This window comes from Nyctereutes procyonoides, unplaced genomic scaffold (assembly GCF_905146905.1).
Source record: "Nyctereutes procyonoides isolate TBG_1078 unplaced genomic scaffold, NYPRO_anot_genome, whole genome shotgun sequence".
Classification (NCBI taxonomy): domain Eukaryota; kingdom Metazoa; phylum Chordata; class Mammalia; order Carnivora; family Canidae; genus Nyctereutes; species Nyctereutes procyonoides.
The window spans coordinates 57,674,243-57,698,080 of record NW_026575049.1 but is presented as its reverse complement, the minus strand read 5'-3'; the positions used below and the strand labels follow the sequence as shown (position 1 = coordinate 57,698,080).

The following is a 23,838-nucleotide window of genomic DNA, read 5'->3' as shown; positions in this document are numbered from 1 at the left end:
AGGACCCTGAGCGGCTGTCTCTGTCTCTCTCTTTGGAGAGACGTGTGCCCTGTCCCCAGCACGGCACCGGACACCGTCTGGAAGGCTGGAGCATCACCAAGGTTGGTTCGAACCCAAGACCTCCGGCGCCCAGCGTGCCACCCTCGGCCGGGGCCCTGGGAGGGGGCGCGGACCCGGCTGCGCAGCGCGCTCCCGCGGGGCCTGCGGCGCCGGGCTCGGGCCTCGCGCCTCCCTCAGCTCCCTCCCCGCCCCCCTCCGCCCTCCCCCTTGCCCTCCCCTTCTCCTCCTCCTCCTCCTCCTGGTCCCGCCGCCGCGGCCGCCGCCAGACCTCGCCCGTCCGGACCCACCGGGCTGCGCTCCCCCGCGCTCTCCCGCCGCCGCCCCGGCCCGCAGAGCAGCGCGGCCGCGCAGGTAGGAGCCCCGGCCGCGCGCGGGGACGCCGGGGGGCGCGGGCTGCCCGGGCCGTGCGGGGCCCCGGGCGGGGAGGGCGGCGGAGGTGCGCGTCCGGGACCGTGTGTGCGCGCGGGCGAGCCCCGGAGTGACAGCTGCCGGGATGGGCACGGGTGTGCGCGCCGGGCCGGCCGCCGGCTCCCAGGTTCCGAGCGCTCCGGGGGCCGGAGGTACGAGCCTCGAGCCGCACCTGGATTCCAGGGCCGCTGGCTGCACGCGAGCGCGGCGGCTCCGGGGCTGCAGCCTGGGTCTAGCTGCGAGCACGGGGAGCTCACCCCCCGGGGGCGCCAGGCCGCCGCCTGCACACCACTGCACACCACTGCACACCACTGCCTCGGGTTCTGACCCGGCGCAGCCCGAGCCTGAAGGCGGCGTGTCGGGTACCGGAGGGACTAAAAAGCGCCCCCGGGGGGTGGGGGGCGCGAGCCGGCGCTCCGGGCTGCTCCTCCGCGCAACCTGGGGCTTCCGCACAGAGCTGCGCGCACAAATGCCCATTTGGGAGTTTGCTCTGGGGGATGTGAGAAGGAACCCTGGAGGGCAGGTAATCCACTAGGGGAGGAGGTTGCCCTTTGAGTTTTGTTTAAAAAAAAAAAAAAAAAAGTTTGAAGCCAGGGTAATTCATACTGGTTCATGGCTATTTTTGCTGAGCTGTGCGAGGAACTTCACGAGCCGGAGGTGAGCATACAGGGAGAGCCTTAATATTTCAAGGAATGCGAGGCTTGCCCCTCCACCCCCTCTGTGTGTGTGCATGTGTGTCTGTGTCTCTGTCTCTCATACACACACACGCACACGCACACGCACCATCTCCTTTGAAATTCTTTCCCTCCCACCCCCTTGCTGGAGCCTGTTGTGAAGGTGCAGTATAAAATGCCCGCTGAATATCCTTTGTATATGTTCAGCGCAGCTGGATGGAGTAAAGTGAAATGTAATTCTGCAGCCGTTTTACAGGCTTTGCTGCCTCATTTGGCCCAGGGAAGGTTGGGGGGGGGGAGAGGGAGGGGAGGAATGAGAAAGTAGATTGGAAACTGGGTATGAGGGAACCTCAGCCTCTCCCTCCTGCCCTTCCTTGCTTGTTTCTGCACAGCTACGGTTTTGTTATTTCTCCAGCAGCAGATACTAAGCATCAGTTTGCCCTTTGTTTTCTTTGAGATTCACGATGTTGAAAGCCCTTTTCCTAACTATGCTGACTCTGGCGCTGGTCAAGTCACAGGACACCGAAGAAACCATCACATACACGGTAAGGGGCGATGGAATTTGAGATAAGTGTGGTTCAGCGGGATTCTGTGACACAAGGGGGACTTTATCCATTCCTGCCAGTGTATGTGGGCTGTAGGCTGTAGAGGGTAATAAATTAAACAACGCTTTAGTAGGATTCACATTTAAGATTTGTTTAAATCACTCGTGGTCCCTCCAAAAGTTCTTTTAGATCACCAATTGAGATAGGGACTGAAACTTAATGATTTCTGCAAGACTCAAAAAGGAGACCCTTTAAAAACAAGAACTAAAGTAAGCTACATGTTTCCAACACATTTAATAAATGAATGAGGATAAGAATTGGAAAGCCTGGATTCCTATATACATGCAGATAAAACCAAAACTTGCAGAGTAAGACAAGTCAAATAAGAACATACACTACAGGGGATCCTTGAGTGGCTCAGCCATTTAGTGCCTTCCTTCGGCCCAGGGCATGATACTGGCCCTTCCGGATCAAGTCCTGCAACAGACTCCCTGCATGGAGCCTGCTTCTCCCTCTGCCTGTGTCTCTGCCTCTCTGTGTCTCTCATGCATAAATAAATAAAACCTTAAAAAAAAGAAAAAACACACACTACAAAAGCACATACCTCATTTGTGTCTGTGACTTATGTTCTCATGTAAATGGCCTTTATTAAACTTACAAAGGCTATATATTCAGTTATGGTATAACTGATAATTCATATAAATGCCCTTCAGGTAAAATTTACGTGCTACCAGGATGCAGTATTGGCTAATGTGGCCTTAAAATACATTGTGTGGGGGATCCCTGAGTGGCTCAGTGGTTTAGCACCTGCCTTCGGCCCAGGGCATGGTCCTGGAGTCCTGGGATCGAGTCCCACTTCTGGCTCCCTGCATGGAGCCTGCTTCTCTGCCTATTTCTCTGCCTCTCTCTCTGTGTCTCTCATGAATAAATAAAATCTTTTAAAAAATTTAAAAATAAAATAGAATGCATTGTGTGAAATTTGGTTTTGCATTTTCTAATTAATTTGCAATTTTTAATTAATTTTATCTGATTGTTTCCAAGTAATATTTGATTAATTAGTTGATTGCATGGAAATAAGCAATGTTAATAAAATATTGAAAACTCATCGGACCCATCCTATTATCAGGAATGGATGTGGCGAAAACAGGTGACAGTACTTACCTCACTTCCAGTGAGTTTGTTTGCACCTCTGCTTTGTGTTTTCTTTTGTTTGTTCGTTTTTGTTTTGTGTTTTCTAGTCTTTAACCGGTGTTGTGAGGCAAGTGACATTTGTCCTGGATCAGAATACGAAAAACATATTTTTCTACTTGCTCCCAATTTAAAATTAAGTAATCCTACTCAAAAGAATGTGAAAAATTTTTGAAAATAAAACTCCTAAAAGTGAGCTAATGTCAATTACTGATAATAAACATTATCTCACTTTTCAGTATCCTATTATCCCTAGAATGTTAATATTCATCTGGAAAATGTTCCTTGTTGTTGTTCAGATCAACTATAAATCAAATCGGGCTTCACATAAATATTTTGTTAACTTAATGATAAATATAGTTGCTTCCTTTGCTGAAGATAAATAAAGCATGAGAAATTAATACATGTGTTGTTTATCTTCAAATGAGAATGTTTTATTATTCAGGCTAAACTTACTACCTTCTTAGATAAAATTAAATTAACTACCCATTTTTATATTTATCCAATAAAATATTTTATTGCTTTTAGAATTGCCTGTCTTATACCCCCTTTTCTTTAGTTCATCAACTAAAGCACATTCATCTTTAGCAAAGAAAGGTCACTGTGCATTAAACACTATAGTTTTAGACCACTAACTAGGATTCATTATTATTATAGCAGATTTTCCAGATATGACATCCTTTTTGTTCTAAAATTAGGTCTGTTTTCTCTTCAACTGGGTATGACCCATAATTCATGGTTAAAGAGTAAGATGTAACTACTTTGTGAGTACCCCATTGTGGAGACATTAGCTCCTTTCATTTTCACAGCAAAGTATGAGGTAAGTGGTATCATCTTCCTTTCACCAATAGCAGAACTGAATATCAAAGAGAGCATCTAACTTGCTGAAGGCTACACAGCCAGCAAGTGGTGAAGCTAAACTCAGCCTATGCTTGGATGACAGGCCTATATTAACAGGCCTATATTAAATGTACTGGAACTAAATACCTAAGACAATCTGCATATTTTCTCTAGCTAGCTAGCATACAGATTATTCAAAGTGAACTGTCATTGTGCCTGGCTTGAAAGATACTTTTTGGAAGATTGAGCTCATATCCATAAGACAGCCTCAATATTCCCCTTCCATTTTAAAGTTAGGGTCCATTCAGCCATTTCCTTGCCAAGTAGCTGCCATGTACATAAGCATTTCTTACCACCAGCAAAATTTAAGTTTGTTCACTAAGAAAACTCAGACCTTCACCTCAGGGAATTTGCCCCGGGAAAATACTGTTGAGAACTACAAAGTTCCTAAGCAAGTACAAATCATACATACTATACAAGTTGCTAAAGAGATAGAAAAGCAAGTAAACAATTAATGTCAGTACTGGATGGGGAAAAGTCGAGTTCTAGGCTGAATCTTGAAAGAAGTAATGATGTCAGACTAATCCAGAAAGGCTAAAGGGGCACCTCAATCAGAGAAAGTGTCATGATCAAAGTCTAGAGGTAAAAATAACCAAGACACATTGAGGAGATGACCAGGTTAGTTGGGCTGGAGCTAGGTAGTGCGGGGAACCTGAAGATGACAGAAGTGGGAGTTGAGAGGTCTGCAAGCAATGTGAGCTCTTAAATGTAGGAGTAACATAATCAAGAGAGCAAGAAAGATTGCTGTGGAGGCTGTGTGTGGGGCAGGAAGGCTTACACCGGTGTGGTAGATATAGACATGGACACAAAGTCAGCAGAGCTTGAAGGAACACAATTGGAAAAGTCAGTGTGGGTGTTAGGATTATAATCCGGGGTCCCAAGAAAGGTAGTAGTGCCTTGGACAAGTGGGAGAAAGTAGAAAGAATTAGCCTAGGAGATAAAGTGAGTTTAGTTTTCACCCTGAGAAGTTTCAGATATATCGCTAAAATATTTAAACTGAGCTCCCCGTCTCCATTCAGCTATATACTTGCCAAGCATCTGTTGTGTGTGTAAGCAACTCTCAGCTCTATTAAAAGGATTCAAGTGTATTTGTTTGTTCACTCTACTTTTTGATCAATCTTTCATGAAGCGTCTTCCTCAAATCTGCATCTGGTCAAATATTTTCCTTAAAAGTGCTTTAGGGACAAAATAAGCAATTAAAAAAACTATTCTGGGGCTTCATCACCTATAGCCGCGTTTCTCAAGAAGTAGCCTGTAGGCAACCTGTGTTAGAATCACCTGGGATGCTTGTTAGGAATTCAGATTCCAAGCCTCCTACCTATACCTACAGAATCTGATCCTTTGGGTCAACGTTCATGGACATTCAAGGTAGGAATTGATTCCTGCCTGTCCCTCTAACTGCATCCCCCCACCCAGACTATTTGCAACCCCTTCTCTCTTTAGCAATGCTGCACCTTTGCTCACATGGTCCCTCATCCTAGAATCCCCACATTTCCCTGGGAAGAGCCTGTAAGGCCCAATTCACTTGTGGCCTCCCTCATGAAGCCTTCTCTTGCACCCTGTTATACCCCCACACAGCCCTGGACAGAGTCCATCACTCCTTCCACATGCATGCTTGTGTCACAGCACCTGACATCTTACTCCAACTTGTCTATCTCTCTGTCTCCTCTTCTGATCTGTGAGCCACTTGAGGATGAGGACAAGGCCTTCATGACCTTTGCATACCCAGGGAACAGAATGGTGCCTTGTAGGAAAAGGTACTCAGCAGATGGTTTGTTCAGTGAGTGAACTAGAAAGGACCTGTAGCAACTGAAGCTAGGAGGCAGGCCAGGGTGTGAGTAGGAGGCTCGAGACTCAGCTGAATAGGAATAAGGAAAGGCAGGTGCTAGAATGCTCCAACAGAATTAAGAGAGGAAAGGAAGGGTCAAGGGCTGAAAAAAGGGACTTGGTTGAATATTCTTTTTCCTAAAATGTATAATGTGGGAGAAGGGCAAATAAAGCAAAAAGGACATTCAGAGAGTTTAGAGAAGATCAGTATTGAGTCAGAGAAAAGAATTCTGAGATGGTGACGGGCAACTGTACCAAATACAACACAAGTGTTAAGGCAGCTGGTGATTGAGAAGGGAACCCTGAAGTGGTCCAATGCACAGCTTTGTCCGAAGGAAGGAAGAAGGGAGGAAAAGTGGGAAGGAAGGAAGGAAGGAAGGAAGGAAGGAAGGAAGGAAGGAAGGGAGGGAGGAAGGAAGGGAGGGACCACGAGAACATTAAACTACCCATCTCATCATCTATCTAGGACTCTAAAGCAAAAATTGTTGCCATAGAATGCAGCTTTTAGAGTGACTTCTTAGGAAGCGGATACGCCAATTAACTGTCTCCTGGTCCCATCTTTGATGTTTTCTTCACAGCAATGCACAGACGGATATGAGTGGGATCCTGTAAGACAGCAGTGCAAAGGTGAGCCAACTTCAAAGACTTCCCACCTGAACATAGCTCTCTGTCTCCATCTCATGTCACTCCTCCTGTCCTGTTTGTATTCTACCAAAAAGGCATGAACATATTTTTACATGTTCAGATTTCCCTCTGAGAAGATTCCTGATTTATTTTATTGCTGACCACAGATATTGATGAATGTGACATTGTCCCAGACGCTTGCAAAGGTGGGATGAAATGTGTCAACCACTACGGAGGATACCTCTGCCTTCCTAAAACAGCCCAGATTATTGTCAATAATGAACAACCTCAACAAGAAACACCTGCAGCGGAGGGCGTGGGTGCAGCAGCCAATGCAGCCGCCACGTCTGGGACAGGCGCGGGGGCGTGGCAGCCAGTGGCATGGCCACCAGCGGGGTGATGCCCGGCGGTGGCTTCGTTGCCAGTGCTGCCGCCGTGGCAGGCCCTGAAGTGCAGACTGGCCGAAATAATTTTGTCATCCGGCGGAACCCAGCTGACCCTCAGCGCATCCCCTCCAACCCTTCTCACCGGATCCAGTGTGCAACGGGCTACGAACAGAGTGAGCATAACGTGTGCCAAGGTAAGCATGATTTATGTTAACGAGAATGTTCTGATCCCAGTGCACCTCGGGGTGAGGATAACAGCTCACCTTTATTGAGAAGCTTCCCACATCTCACGGTTGTGCTGAGTGCTTTGCCTGAATTATCATTTAATCATTGCAAAAATCCTAAAAGATGGTTGCTGCCTGTATGGTCCTCATTTTATAAATGAGGAAGCGGTGGCTCAGAGAGGTCATCAGTGATTGTCAACCTTAGCTGCACTTATCTATCTGCAGCCACTTGGGAGCTTCTAAACTTCTCCATCTCCAAGCCACACCCCAGCCCCATTAAATAACGGTCTCTAGGGGTGAGTTCTGGGCACTGGTATTTTTTAAAGCTCCTCACAGTGGTTCCAGCAGACAGCCAAGTTTGAGCACCAGGGCCCACACAGGTGGTGAGAGCAGAACTAGCCTCCAAACCCAAGCATCAGAAGGAGCAGTCAGGTTATTCATTTGGAATTTGAAATTGTGCTGTCAAGCTACTCCATAAATGTCCACCTTTGGGTTCTCAAACTTTCTTTTCATTGAACTTGCCACTAATTTATTTTTCTCGCTGAGGAATAAAGAAACGGGATTTCTGTTTCTTGTTACCTTTGCAGGAATCTCCCCTACTCACATTTATATCTTGTTAAGTCCTCATCTGAGTACATTTCGCTTGTATCACTTGCACCATGGCACCATCTGCTTGGACTTTTCTGTTTATTTTCACAAGGAGTACACATCACTGTGTATTCTAGAAACAGCTGTAGACTCATGCTAGCAAAATGATAAGAATCTTGGGCTTTGAAGATGTGTAGGATATTAGCTAACTAGACTGTGCTTAGAGATTTTGTTTCCCTTTTCCTATTTAGCAAACCCTTTCTGATCTGCCTAGTGTGGAGCTTGTTACTGAAATGGGCCATAGGAGCCCCCGACTCCTTTTTTCACCACCAGAGGCTGACAGAGTAGATCCCATATGACACCACAGGTGCCTGGTACACACTGGCCCATAGAAAGGGTCCAGTTCTTACCTTCTACCCGTGCATAAGTGAGGAAGAGAGCACTTTCCTCCCTCAATACTAAGGGGTTGAATCAGGATCACCTAAGTAAAGGAAGCATCTTCTGTTTCTCTGATATGCTGCCCTTTATTCACCAGTGTTGAGTTTTATCTTCTGTAGGAGATAGATTTCAAATGGCTTATGAATGAAGGACACCTATCATGCCCTGACTTTTATTATTTTGTATTTTGTGTTCAAATTTTTAAGTACCCCACATCAAGAGCTAACCCATGCTGTGATGGTGTCACTTTTCAGAGGGTGCATCATATCAGCATCTGTTTCGTGTTAACTGTCATGAGTCAGAATTCCAATATTGATGATGAATGCTTCAGCATCTGCTTGATATTCCAATATCTAATTTAAGGATTATGTCAAGGAGATAGCCTTATGAGGTTACTTTACGTATGTATTTGAATGAATATCGATAGGAAGTTATCTTCAGTTTATTTAAGATAGCAACTTTTAATTGTGTTATTTAAATATATGGTTGGAATAGATGGTTTGGTGGTATTTTTCTGAAACTGGAAATCTATGCTGAAATCTTTTTAAGTATTGACTTTTATATACTGAATTATTTTTCATGCTTAAAATGTATATTTTAATGGTACTTAAGAGAGAAAATAAACAGATAAATGAATGGGTGATTTCCCAAAGTGGCTTATAGTCTATCACTGACAATTGTGGTTGAACTCAAGAACAATGCCTAGAACTGAATGAAGAAGTTCCAGGACAGAGCATATTCAAGACTTACAACATTCATTGGTTACAGTAGAAACTGTGTAATAAAAGATGAATAATAAAAATGAAATCCTATTTAATTTTTCTTAAAAAGATTTAGACTTTAGACAAAGTTACATTTCACAGATTAAAACATTTGTAATTCTTACTTTTATGAGATTTTTTCTTATAAGCTAAAACTATTAAATGCCTTGCTTATGATAGATGCTAAACACATACTTACTGATTGTGTACACACAAGGGTATTTCTAACCCAACTGTTCTACACAATTCAACCAATTTCTATAAACTTGGGGTCGGGGTCGGTATCATTGAAAGCAGGGTTAAAAGTTTTTTGGATGACTTAAGGCTTAAGTTGGATTTCTTCCCACCTCACAATTTTGCAAAGTGCCCATAAATGTGGATTTACTTAATTGTTGATAAAAGGGGGTTATTTCATATGATAACAACAGGATAATCTGTCTAGGGAATCTGACTAACATAAGTGGAGTCACACTTGTGCCCGTTTATTATTGAGCTAATCAAACATGCAGTCCAGCTTCTTCTAATTGCCTGCAGATGTATGACATTCTCATTCCAGGCCAGCAGCACAAAATAATGTTTTATAACCAATGTGAAAGTGCAGGGACCTCCGCTTAAAACAATAATGTGCTCCAAGGACCTATATTTCTGACATCATTGTGGAGTTTGAAGAGCCTTCTGTTTTAATAAAGATCTCCACTCCCTTTTAAATGTTTCATACTATGCCCAGTAATCCAAACACATTTACCATGGTTGCTGGATCAGAATAAATGAATGTCTACACATGAGTCATATTTGTATTAAAATAATTTCTTTTTTCCACATATATTTTTCAACAGGTACAGTTTATCATTATATAATCTAAAGCTGAGGGCATTTTTTTAATGTAATGGCTGAAATCTGTACTGTCCTTCAATGTTAAAGTCAATTGTACCTTTGAACACATTATTACCAGTTATGGATGGTGCCTAATAATTTAAATACCAGTAGATATTTTAAGAGTAGTTCCTTCTATAAATATATTTTTAAAGATTTATTTATTTATTTATTTATTTATTTACTTATTTATTTATTTATTTATTTATTTATTTATATGGTGGGGGAGAGGCAGAGAGAGAATCTCAAGCAGACTTCCTGCTGAGCCTGACTTGGGCTCTATCTCACAACCCTGACCAACTATCTGTGTTTTAACATTCAGTGAAACATGATATTTTGTATTCCTTTTCATGTATTTGTCTATAGTTTTTCAATTTTGTGCAAAAGCAAGAGACTTAAAAAGCAACATTATATCCAAATATCAATTCACACTGAGCAATTTTTTTCAGAGAATTTTTGCCAACCATGGATAATGCTGGGGGGAGCAATTTGCACTGAGAATTTCAAATGACAGACACCATCCTTGGCAGCTATAAAACTACGTGAATATCATTTTATTGTCACATACCTGGAGTCATGTATAAACAAAGTTTTAGAAATTGTTCTTCGGGATCCCTGGGTGGCGCAGCGGTTTGGCGCCTGCCTTTGGCCCAGGGCGCAATCCTGGAGACCCGGGATCGAATCCCACATCGGGCTCCCGGTGCGTGGAGCCTGCTTCTCCCTCTGCCTGTGTCTCTGCCTCTCTCTCTCTCACTGTGTGCCTGTCATAAATAAAAAAAAAATTAGAAATTGTTCCTCTATGAGCTATCATCACCTACAAAAAAGACAACAGACCTTAATCTGCTCCAAAAGGGAGCTGAGTGAATGGGGCATATATTATAACGCATTGATGGGTCACTTTATTTTTCTACAACTTTATTGCAAGTTTCTGTTAATCTTCCTCAAAAGTAATGGATTTAGAAATCACTAGTTCAAATTAAGAAAGGAATTTTTAAAATAATATATAACTTTCTAAAAGCCTCATTCTTGTAGGAAAAAAAATCATTTGGGAACTGGCAAGTAAGAGCATCAATTGCCCAATGTGAAGGAATTTGTTTACTTAATTTAACTTTCAAACATTTAAACATAGGGTATTTTGTATAGCTAATAACTAAGCCATTACTAAAATCAGTCAGGATTTACAGATAGCATTACTAACTTGCCAAAGAAACTCCAACATCAAAAAATCAACTTGATACAAATGCCTAATGAAGCTGATTATGGAGCCAAGCCAAGTGTAGTACCTGGCTTGTATTATGTAAGGTATAATTGAGAGATGTGAATACACAACCTTCTGACAGTCTCTGTTTACCCAAGACTATTCTGGCTTGAAAACTGAAAGCCCCACATTCTGAGAAATTCCTCGGTCCTAAGCAAATGGGATGGTTGATCACTCTAGCACACCCGCAATAACCAAATCTATTGCACCTCCCAGTCAAGAGTGAGAAAGTCTCAATGTTAAAGCCATTTTTTCAGGTCAGGGCATTGTTTGCCCAGTGAAATAATTCTTTCCAATTTATTTTAAACTTTCAAAAACCAAACTTCACTGATTGTTAAGTACCTGGACAAAGTCTTTCTTTGCTGTTGTCAGGATCCCACTTGCCAGCTTGTCTATAAACTGGATTCCACATTGTTCTAGACTTTGCATGTGCAGAGGACCTAGACATTAGCACCTACATACTTAGATACATATCATACCATAGGTAACTCACTTTCCCACATTCTGCTGGTGAAAAAAATGTACTACACTGCCAAATTAAATACCATGCTTCATCTATAAAATTTTGTCAAATTAAAAAAAATGTTAGCTGTATCTTAAATGATTTTATTTTTATTACTATTGTCTGTGATGCAGGAGCAACTAAAAAGCTAAAAAGAAAAAATTGCCTTTTTTTAAGGCCTAAAGGAAAAAAAATTATGCTCAGGGTTTAAATATCTCTACACTGTTGGAGATCACCTATTATCTTTTGCACATTTCTTTATAAACATAAGGATAACTAAAATATTATTTTGAAAAGGAAAGAAGTTATTATCTATACATATACTTTAAAAAGGAGAAACTTGAACTAACATGTACAGATTCTCAGATGCTAGGGACGTCTTTCTTTGATTTCTTTCATTTGAAACATAAATGATCTCATATCCAAACGAGGATTTATAAATTATAGTGTAATCAAGTGGCTTAGCATACCTCGCATTGTCATAATAAAACAGCTTTCAAACACTACCCTGTTTTTTTATCCTCACTAGTGTCATTAGGGTTTTTCATTGCTTAGTTTTGTGAGGAAATGCATAATTTTTGTTATGTATAATTATACAACCCAGTGAACAACTCTGATCTCAGAAAATACATATTTTGCAAAAAGAAGACTATAATTGAGTAAAATATGATATTAACAGAAACGAATACTTCAAGCAGAAAGTAAAGTAGGTATTTAGCCTGTTTACCGCTTTTCATTGTTTTTAGTTGTTAATTGCCTTTGAGTACCTAAAAATTCTCAAAAGCCATATAAATGGATAGAAATTGAGTTTATAAGGATAATTTAATTACTTTTTACAATAAGCTGGTGCAGTGCAATAGAAGTAATTGATTTTCTCTTGAAAAATCTAGCATAGCTTAATAATTTACTTTTCCAAAAACTATAGTCACTGAATATCTAGTTAATTAAGACAAGTCTAGTAGGGGCACTTGAGTGAGTAAGTTGATTAAGCCTCTGACTCTTGGTTTGAGCCAAGGTCATCTCAGGTTTATGAGATCAAGCCCCACTTCTAGCTCCAGGCTCAGTGGGGAATCTGCTTGAGACTCTCTCCCTCTGCTCCTCCCCTCTTCCTCACATGCACATGTGCACTTGCTGTCTCTCAAATAAATCTTTAAAAAATATTTATATCTAATATACATTTGTGAACAATATGTATATGTACCTGATTCGTGCACACTCATAAGTGTCCTTAAAATTACTTCGTAAAAATTGAATGGCAACTATTTGAGGTGAAAGGATGAAAGTATGATCACACTTCTGCAACAAAAGACTATGCTGTATAATTACCTAACTCAATGTCTTCCAAAGTGTAATCCCTAGACCAGAAGCATTAGCATCATCCAGTAATTTATCAGAAATGCTAATTCCTGGTTTCTATCAGACCTACTGAATCGGAAGCTCTGGGGATGGCACTCAGCAATCTGTGTTTTAACAAACCTATGATTTTGATGTGTGCTCAAGTTTGAGAACCAATGCCCCAACTTAATCTTAACATCAGAAAATTGCATTCAGCTACAAAAATCAGAGGGTAGGGTCATAATACTTAACATGGGAAATGTGAAGTAGGAAAGACAAATCATCAAAAATATATATTCTGTTTCTAGGATATAATATTTCTATTTTGGGGATCCCTGGGGGCTCAGCGGTTTAGTGCCTGCTTTCGGCACAGGGCGTGATCCTGGAGTCCCAGGATCGAATCCCACATCAGATTCCCTGCATGGAACCTACTGTTCCCTCTGCCTGTGTCTCTGCCTCTCTCTCTCTCTCTCTCTCTCTCTCTCTCTCTCTGTGTGTGTGTGTGTGTGTGTATGTGTGTCTCTCATGAATAAATAAATAATACCTTTTAAAAATGATAATATTTCTATTTTACTTCTCTCATCTTTCTTATTGTCATCATTAGCACTCTGATTCCTAAACATGAGTGGTCATGAGTCCTAGTTAGTAGGATATGATATGTGCAGACTAGACTGAAAGGAAGTGTCTAAAGTAGGAAACGAGATCTTGCTTGCATCTTTCTATAAAACCTGCAAATGCTGGAGCACCTGGGTGGCTCAGTCAGTTAAGTATCTGCCTTCAGCTCTGGTCATGATCCCAGGACTTTGGGATTGAGCCCCACAGCAGGCTCTCTGCTCAGCAGGGAGTCTACTTCTCCCTCTCCCTCTGCCCCTACTCCTGCTCTCTCTCCCAAATGAATAAATAAAATCTTAAAAAAACCTGCAAATGCAAAATACTATAACAGTCCTTAAATTGTCAGGTGAAACTCTAAGTTCTGCTCTGGCTGTGGTAATGGTTGGTGCTAAGAGATACTCATACCTTCTATAAGCATCCTCCATATGCTCACAGCATGAACTGATGACATGAGTTAATGCTGTTTGGAGGTGAAGTTCATGCAGAGTCACAAAAGAGGAGATTGACTCTGACTTTGGTCTTAAAGCATCTTTCATTTACCAAAGTGATAGGAGATCCTTCTAATACCAGATGCTCAGCTGACATCTCAATTTATTTAGATTCCGTGAAATCATCAGATATTAGAAGAGTGTTCCCATAGTGTCTTCTGTTAAATTTAAACTTGATCAAAGATTTCCTTCTCATCAAAGAAGAGATTCTTGTTAAAACTAGTTAACACTTCTTCTGTGGAATGGATTTCCGTCTCCCCATAGCAGCAAAAAAGAAGCAGATGAGAGTAGAGTTGCAAGGCTGGGTAACTTCAGGAATGTGCACTGATACTGGCTCATTATTTCTTTCTCCAGCAGAAAGTCTAAAACTGTATTCTCTGAAATCAACAAGTTGCCCCATTTGTAGGGATTGCCTTCACACTTGCTGAATTACTGGCACAATTCTAGTCTTTGAAACCAAAGAGTAAACAAAATTTGTCCCAAATGTGTTTGATTTTGCACGAATGTACAAATAAATAATTCACGCCACATCTGAAATCCATTAGCATGCTTCTTTTTTCCAGGAGGTAACTGCAAATTGCACACCCAAAAACAAAACTGATCAAGAAAACTGCATTCAAATATTGGCAGAAAACCACCGCTGTCATTGCAAGCATTTAGCTACAATTTCAGGCTTGTAGCTTGAACCTAACTGATTAGTAAACATTTAATAGAGATGAAGTGAAGAAATGACATGAAAGGAAGCTGAGTGGCAAGATACTGGCAGCAGCACGGATCACCTATTGCTGTCCATTTCATATGACCACAGATTCAAAGGAGAGACAGTGAATCAATGTTATGTAAATGTGTTCTAAATAGACTGAAAAACTTGAGATTTGGACAAAATCAGTTCTTAAACCTTGGACTGCTTTTCAAATTGTTGTGTATCTGTACTAGTCAAGGGTAACCAGGCAATAATGCAAGTGAAATGTGATCAAAGAGAACACAAATGCATTCAGTTAGTGCTCAATAAATTCAACCAAGTTTGAGGACCACTTTCTATTGTGAGGCACTTTGATAGAATCAAAGAGGAAGGAAGGAGTGGTCATAGTCCTAAGGGAACTTGGCATCATTGAGCTTTCAGTTATCAAAAAAGCAATAAAGGAAACCGACAACAGTCCAGCAAAGAAGGACATCACAAGGAGTGCATAACAAACTGCCAAAAGTATCACCACTGAATGATACAGGTATCCTTCCAATTTACTAAAATCTGTATTTGGACAGAAAAAGAAAACAGAAAAGAAAATGTGGTTAAGAACAAAAGTTTGGTTCCTCCCCAGATTGGATCATTTAGAAGAGAATGAGGAGGGAAAGTTGAGAGGTATCCTGAAGAAATTAAAATCCAAATGGTAGAGGAAGTAACAACCATCATGTAGACAAGCAGAATAGGTGAGAATCAGCATTGTGTCCATGTTCCTTCTACCCTAGAATGGTCTCCCAGGAGAGTCCCCCAGAAACAGTGTGCTACTAATAGGAGTGCTAACGAGGAAACGCATAGGGGTAGGTGGAGGAAAACCTGATCACAGAGTACACATCATGCTGAGCCACTGCACAGCAAACATCTATGACTGGCTCCATCCTCAGTAGCTCTCCCTGTCAAAATACTAATATGTTCCTCCAGCTGTGTCTAAATATCTTCCTGAACTGTGTCCTGTTTCATTTATTATTGAATAGACACTAAGCAAATGCTGTTTGTGCATGTGTGTGTGTTTAATTGAATAAATGAATGGCTTTTAACCATCAGAGAGCTCAGGCTTACAATTTACTTTGAGTTCTAAAATCATCCTTGTAGGGATCCCTGGGTGGCGCAGCGGTTTGGCGCCTGCCTTTGACCCAGGGCGCGATCCTGGAGACCCGGGATCGAATCCCACGTCGGGCTCCCAGTGCATGGAGCCTGCTTCTCCCTCTGCCTGTGTCTCTGCCTCTCTCTCTCTCTCTCTCTGTGTGTGACTATCATAAATAAATAAAAATTTAAAAAAAAAATAAATAAATAAAATCATCCTTGTAAATAAGCTATTAAGTACCAAATGTGTATGAGGTATATTTCCCAATTATATATATATATTATATATATATATATAATAAAATTTCTCAGTAATGGGGGTCTTAGGTATCTTGTCCTCATTTTAAGCTTAAGCCACTTGAAAAGAACAATAAAGTCTATTCTTTTATATCTTAGATTGTTAGGTTTTTAATAAACATGGGTGAATAAACAAGGATTATTCTAGGCATTCTATTATCCCTATAGCAAAACTAGTAATTGGAAATACTAGATTTTTTTTTTTTTTTTACTTTCTGGCAAGTCATTTAACTAGTGAATGCTTCTTAGTATCAAATATGTAATTCCTCAGAAATCTAATGGTGAATAATGAAAATACAGTTGTTTGGGGGAAATGTTAATATATCTGATATTTGAAGTAACAAAATCATAAGGCTGGAAAATATTTATGTAAACTCTCTGATTTTGTGAATAAATTCAAGGCACTTGATAATGCTCTCTAAAATAAGAATAAGAAAGGAAGAACGGTTCAGAGCAATCTATGTTGGTCCTTTTCCTCAACTACCAGCCAGAAATTCAAATGCTGAAGGGTCGAATCCAGGAAAGTCACTTAGTTGAGTGTAGGTGACTTAAAGAAATACAGTTCTTGGGCAGCCCAGGTGGCTCAGCGGTTTAGCACCGTCTTCAGCCCAGGGTGTGATCCTGGAGATCTGGGATCGAGTCCTGTGTCAGGCTCCCTGCATGGAGCCTGCTTCTCCCTCTGCCTGTGTCTGTGCCTCTCTCTCTGTGTGTCTCTCATAAATAAATAAATAAACAAACAAATAAAATCTTTAAAGAAAAAAAAAAGAAAGAAATACAGTTCTGAAGTGGTCTCAAGGAAGGAAGAGCTGAATTGCTTGGGAAGTGAAAAGGAAATCCATGGATCCCAGGGGCCCCAGAAGAAAGAACCCAGCTTACTGAGGGCTCCTTGGGAGCTAATAACTAGCTTATACTTAAACTGTGGATGAAATAAGAGTGTGAAGTAGGGAACGGAACCAGAGACAACCATAAAAGCTGTGTGTATAGCTTTTATGTATGTCCAACTCAAATAAGAACCATGATGGGAACTGGAACTACTTTTGTGAATATAGTTAAATCCCAAGAAGTTCCAGCAACTGTAATGAAATAAGTTTTGCACCTTAAACAGCTTTGCGTACTATAAGGAATCTACTCCTAGTCCCTTGAGTGGAGGTATAGAACATGATCCAAAATGGGAAACAACTCATGGGGTTCTATTCAGTGTCCTCCCTGGAGACCAGGGTCTATCACAATATGGATTAAGGAAGATTTTTTTTTTGTTCAGTAGTGAATAGATGTGCAAAGGTTTTTGCAGCAGAGCTCTCCTGTCATACATACATTCACAAATGAGTATGCCACTAAGTTGTAGTTGACATTTTTACTATTCAATAAAAAACTTAAATATCTCAGTATTTTTAACCAAATATTAGTTAAAAATAAGTTTTTTTACCAAAAATTACAAAAATTTTATTTGGTATTAATTACCAACATTATGAAGAGCAGTATGTCTGTTTTGTGGAGTCTGCTATTCAGTCAATTCAGAAGCCTCTTAGAGAATTAGTTCAGCTCTAATTATTCTCCTAAAATGCAGGAGCTGTTGAGGTATCTGGCATCATTTAACTTTACTAAGCCCACTGGTGAATTTTTTTCTAATCACATTTCATAATTTGAGGCCTGAAGAGAGATGGTTATATAAGATGGTTTTCTCTCCTTATCCATCCATGTTCTTTCCTGAGCAGTTTGTGATATCACAAAACTCCTCCCCAAAAAGAGAAAAGGACATCCTAAAAGAAGTTATTAAAAGACACCTCAGAAATCTGCCTCTGTAGGCTCAACACCCCCTTTCTTGCCTAGATTGCATTTATTCCTGCTCACACGCATGTATGCACACACACATCTACTCAGGTTCACACCCATACACATGCACAGATATGTATGATGCACATTCCTTTTTGGTAGGAAAGTAACATGTATCCAAATTAAACAGATGGAAGCCAATAAAAGTTTCTAACATGATTCCGTTACTCTCTCATTATTTCTGGAAAACCAACACTGGAAACTTCATGTGTTTACCTATCATAGGAGAACAGAACACCTTGGACAGCTACTGCATTATTTAATCAACTAGTAATTTTGTTAGATGGAGTAGAGACAGGGTCCACAAAATAGAAGTAAATGTGTTAGGGTGTGGCCATCTCAGCATTCTACAATGAGAATGGAATTTTTAATAAAATAAACTTTGCAGATAGACCCTCGTAGAATGGATTAAAAAGACAGATTATTTGGGCCTGACACTGAATCCCCATGCCCTTTCATTCTTCAGACTTTGGAAAATTACATAGTCAGGAGGTAACCCAGAATAAAAGTCTACTCAACAACCAAAGCAGAAAATTCCAGTCATTCATGATTAATTAAACATCCCAGTAAAAGCTGTGGGTCCTTTTTGTAAAAATAGTTCATGACCTGGTGTATCAGAAGAACCCTAATCCAGGAAGGTAGCCAGAGAAAAAAAAGAAAAATCCTTCTGCACAAGCTGGTAAAGATGCAGTGCTTTGTTCTGAATTTCAATTGCATTACCTCCCTTCTTTAGTGATTAAAAAATAAATAAATAAGCTAATGATTAAAAAAAAAAGCTATATGAAAGAAGGAAACTTAATCATGGTGCAATTTAAGCAGCTAATGATAGTTCTGAAATACCAGGAAAGATTATTTGGTGAATAGCTCATTCAAAAAAAAAATGTTAAATAACAAAACCATTGTAAATTAGAGATCAACTCTAAGTAAACTAAAAAAAAAATCTTCTCATTGATTTTTCAATTTAAGCGTAAAAATGGATTGTGTAAGCATGCCAGAGCCATAGTTTTCAATAAGCCAAGCTGTCACAGATGGTTAATACCCCAAATAGACCATCAGAATATTGCTCTATTAGAAGATCTTGGGCTATTTGGTTATCATTGTAAAAACCGAGCTGCAAACAATATTAGAGTCCTAATAGAAAGTTTTAAAGAATTGTTGGAAAATCTGGTTATAATATCAAAGTCAGGGGTAGACAGATTACCAAACCAAAACATGGTTTTTCTTGGAAAAATACAGTTTCTGATCTCATGTTAAGGGAACAGTTTATAGTGACGAGAAAATAAGGAAGATATCAAAAAGGAAGATTGCATGAATTATTTGATTAAATATGAATAGGGTTTTGAATTTTCTCAAGAGCTAAAAAGATCAAATAAAGGTCCTGAGAAGTAGGTAAAACTACCTGCTAGTTAAAGGAATCCTCAAGTTAGGAAGAGTCAGTGCAGATTCAAGTTCAGACCACATCTTCGCACTTGATTTAGAGAGCTACATTTACAAATTCTTCTAATAGATGACACATCACTGGTATGTCAGTTTTACTACTCAGCAGGAAAAAAAAAATACCATTTTTCCTTAAAGGAGAAGAAAATTTCTCCACGCTCTTAGGTAACCTATGATCCACAAAGATCACAACTGAGTAACCGCAGTTGCCAAAAATTCAGGACTTAAGTGTTGCTTATTCATTGACTGATTGCAAATATATATATATATATACCAAATATTTTTTAGGATGGAATGGTGAGCCTCTTATGGGACTTTCCTGAATCCTCTGCTGAGAGACTCAAGGAACAGTGACACCCTCCCGCAACACTACCTACCACCACCACATACCACTCAGTATGAAAATCAGTCCTCTAGGGGGAAAAAATGCATCAAACACCTGTTAGGGTAGAGGCCAGGACCATATTCACACATTTGTGGAGGAAAAAAAGCAAGATAGGGCAAACAGCTGAGCCATATCCTTCCCTTCCAGGAGTCTCCTCTCACCCTGGGAGTCAGGAGCAGCTGTAAGAAGAATAAGGGACAGAAAAAAAGAGATGTAGAATGGAAGTGGAAGAGAGAGAAAAGGAGAACAAGATAGGAGCGTCAAGGACAAAGAGCAAGTGTAAACTACCCTAATTGAAAATAGGTTCTACTGAAGTTTCTCATAAAATGGTATTACAATTACCAACTTCCGACTTGTGTTCATACATATAAATGCATACTTTCCTCAAAAAGAAAACTGATGAAGAAAAATGAGAAGGTGACTCTGAATAAATCAGTTTTACTGTTTCTATAAAATTGGCTAGTGGACTCTTTAAATTTGCAATTCAATTGTCTATTATGTTTTTGAGAATCTTCTATATGCTATGTGTGATAGGCCAGTGCTTCTCAAATTTTAATGCACCACAAATTACCTGGGGATCCTATTAAAAGGGAGATTCTGATTCAGTAGGTCTGGGATGAGACCTGAGATTTCACATTTCTACAAAGCCCCCAGATTTTGTGGATATAACAGAGTCTGTTTTCCAGTAGTTGACACTTTGTGCTTCCCATCAGGAAGCTGATATGCCTAGTGATTCTTCATCCTCTGTTTTCTGCCTTTAGCAAAATGTAGTATAATTTGGATAATTTGCATGAGGTGGGATTTTGTTTGCTTGTTTTTTTCAAAAAGATATTTTTTTCTTCTGGTTAGTACTCAATTTCTCCCATGTAAATTCATTTGTAACAGCTACAGCTGTAATACATAGATGTTTCCTTTGCTTACTAATTAATAGAATTTTCTCCTGTGGTGGAATGTTTTTATGCTTGAATGCTCAGGAGGATCCCAGAAAGTAGTCTTTGGCAGCGAAGAATGGCAGAAACCCCAGGAAACTCAGCAAGAGACAAAGGTTCCCATCTGGGTCTTCCTCTAAGTGACTCTCACTGTATTAAGCCAGTTAACCTCTCTGGGCCTCAGTTTTCTCAGCTGTTAAAATTAAAAAGTTGCCCTTCCCAGCCTTTTTTCAAAACAATTTTAAAAGAATGAGAAAGAAAGTAAAAGAGAGGTAAGCAGAGTGCACTCTGTCTAGGTTATAAGCTTTCAAAGTTTTGTAGCTATATGGCTCTTGATTGATACATGTCTGGCATTTAGACTGCTTCTATTGATAGGCGTTCTTCTGTGCCTTTCAGGTGGCATTTTTATCAAGAAAACATACCAGAGCAAGTTAAAATCTGCCCTGGGAAGAATGCAGGTGCATTCTGTGATTATAATAGCATTAATGACTCAGAAACAAAAAACCAGACAGTTCTAATGACGTGAAGCTTTATTGACAAAACAGTTCACACCTAGTACTGGTTGTTTTTTAAAAGTCTGGACCAAATCACTGAAGCTTTAAAGCTAGATCACCACGGTCTTTTCCCCAGGCCCTGACAGGGATAATTATCATGGTTCACGTACAGCCCAGGACTCCACTTTAATCCTAGCAGAGAAAGGAGTTATTTTTATTTTGGTGCACAGTAAATATCCTTTTTACATGTTTTAATAGAAACTGCCATAACCTGTAAAGGTGCAACACTACTGTTAAAGGCTCTGTGTTATATTCTTGATTTTGAATTAAGATTTCCTGCCTTCACTTAAGATTTCCTGCCTTCCTAAGTATCTTTCACTAAAGAAAAATCTGTTTCAGTTCTATAAGTCTGTTCATTTCACATTTGGAGATTTTTCTCAGCCTCAGACTCAAACCAGGTTTACAACCATAGTAACCAGTCTTTGCTGAGCATATGCATTATTATCCATCACATAGAAACCATAAGGAAGTCTACACGCTAGTTATCTGTTGCCACATAACAAATTACCCTAAAACTTAACAGCTTAAAACAACAAACCTTTATTATCTCACATTTCTTCTGGGTCGGGAATCAAGATGTGACTTAGCTGGGTCTCCTGGCTTAGGGTCTTTCACAAGGCCAAAGTCATCTCTAGGTTTCACTGGGAAAGATCCACTTTCTAGCTCCCTCACTAGTGGTTGTTGGCAGGATTTACTTCCTACCTCTGTTGGTCATGACTTCTTCCTCCTTCAACTCCTTGCTACATACACCTTTTCACAGGCCATCTCACAACATGGTAAACAAACGAGAGAGAATGCTACTAAGATTGAAGTCACAGTCTTGTGACTTAATCATGGAAGCAACAACCCATCACTTTTCTCATATTCTGCTCATTAGAAACAAGTCACAACATCCTGTCTACATTCAACAGCATGAATGTAAGAAGCTGCCTACCACAATCCGTAATGAAAATTCCTCCTCCATTGATTCCAACCAAACCTTTAGAGTTAAGTCTAGAATTTTGAATGGTTTCAAAAAGTAAAATAGGAGTTAAAAAGCAGAATGTACCCACCTTCCCAGCAGTGCAGGAGACTGGATGACTCATTCAGATACACAGCCTGATGGGTGTGGTTGAAATAGGCAAAGTACTGTCTGTAAGAAGAACCTCACTCTTCTGACAGCTTCTTCTGAATGAACGTACCCTTCTCTCCTTCATGGACTTGGAACTTCTGAAACGCTATCCATCCTCTCCAAAACCATTCCTAAATAATTATGACTATATCCTTTGATTTTGAAACTTTGCAATTAAAAACTCCTTTAATCTACTCTATAAACAATATCCCTGAAATAAAAACTTTTTGCAAAACTTTTGCAGAATAAAAACGAGCAAACAGAAGAACTACCTTTATTCTTGCAGATTAGCATATACCTACATGCCTGTTACATAAAATAAATTTAATAAACATCCTTCTTGCTTCATGTTAACTTTGTCCTAGACATCTGTGATATTTGTGTGTGTGTGTTAGGGAATTGTAGAAAATGTTCTCCACCTCTCCCATAGAAACCTCTGTTCTGTTTTGGTCACATTTTTGTTCCTTCAGCCTAGTCAAAAGCCTGTACCTAGAACCATCATTTTTATGTTTACACTTGTTTACATCTTTTTCTTTTACCTCAAAAGAAAGTAGGTCTAGTAGGAGACCATGCTGAGCATAACCTAAGATTGCAATAAATAGGTTAGACTTAAAAATTCTGAAATCATAAAATCCAACATGGATTTTCTTAGGACTCTAAGGAGTGGGTATCTTGATAAGGAGGCAGGATAGTGGCTTGTTTTTCAACAAGAAGACAATAATAATGTAGAAGAGCCCTCTAAGGGAAAGAAAAAAGAGAAAAGATATATGAGCAAAAACAGAAAAATCAGAGAAGATGGAAACCAAAAAACTGAACAACATATAGGAGAACCTGTAAAATCAGATGGTGCATGTAGGGAAAGCCACCAGCCACATCCAATCTCTCCTAAAAGAATATTCTAGTAGCTAAATTGTAAACCCAATGGAAAGAATAGATAAAAGGCTGATGTAGCTATTAAAAGGAGTAATTAAAATCCAAAGGAGGTGTAGGTTTCTTTTTCTTAAAATGAAAAGGTACCAAATGTTTTAAATTGCTTTTTAAAGTGCAGGATACAGCTCTGTGTGGAATGCAGTACATTTTCTCTTTGGTTCACTCTCCCCAGAATCAGTTTCCAGATTTGTCCAGGTGTCTCTGATGCCAATGATAAAATCCTCTCTGGGCCTGTTGAGAGGATGGATACAGGATAAATGGGTGCTTTAGCAACCAGGTAGAGGCTAGCCTCTGGCCTCAGGCCTGTAGCATCCTGGGAAGGTGGGTTTGGTCCTGAGAGCAGGCAGTGAAAGCTGGGGAAGCTTCAAGGGGGCTGTCAGTCAGATCTGGTTCCCCTTACCAGAGAGGAAAGTCCAGAGAGGAAAAAAAAAAAAGCATTGCGCTCATAAGATTTCTTCATATTCAACCATCCATTTGCTAATACATTCTCTTGACATAAGTAGCCCCACTAAATTCCTCTTTCCTCATCACTAACTCTAAAATGACAGCTTAAGGATTATCCTCTCTGCCATTTACCATGAAACACAGCTCCAAACCAGTTTGTTGTAGGTTTCTGAGCTTAACCACATAGCTCACACTGAGTGGATAATCAATCATTCTATGACTAAATCCATCTGGAACAAATTTGAAGAAGTGGCCATGTAGGTTTTTTTTTTTTAAATTAAACTGAAACCAGAGTTGATCTCTTTTTTCAAAGGTTTAAAAGAAAAAAATATATATAAAACTCAGCAATGACTTTAACCCCCAGAACTCATGTATGTTCTCTGAGTAAGATTGGTTCTATCCTGC

General features: G+C 40.0%; 1 protein-coding gene across 1 annotated transcript in view; it reads left to right on the top strand.

The window, feature by feature from the left end:
* Positions 1-286: 286 nt before the first annotated feature.
* The window catches only part of EFEMP1 (EGF containing fibulin extracellular matrix protein 1), a 60,506-nt gene continuing 36,954 nt past the window's right edge, over positions 287-23,838 (top strand). Inside the window, 5 exon segments of the mRNA XM_055328038.1 lie at positions 287-411; positions 1,600-1,687; positions 6,181-6,229; positions 6,394-6,582; positions 6,585-6,806. Of these exon segments, the coding sequence (XP_055184013.1) occupies positions 1,607-1,687; positions 6,181-6,229; positions 6,394-6,582; positions 6,585-6,806 (541 nt within the window). The 5' untranslated portion in view covers positions 287-411; positions 1,600-1,606.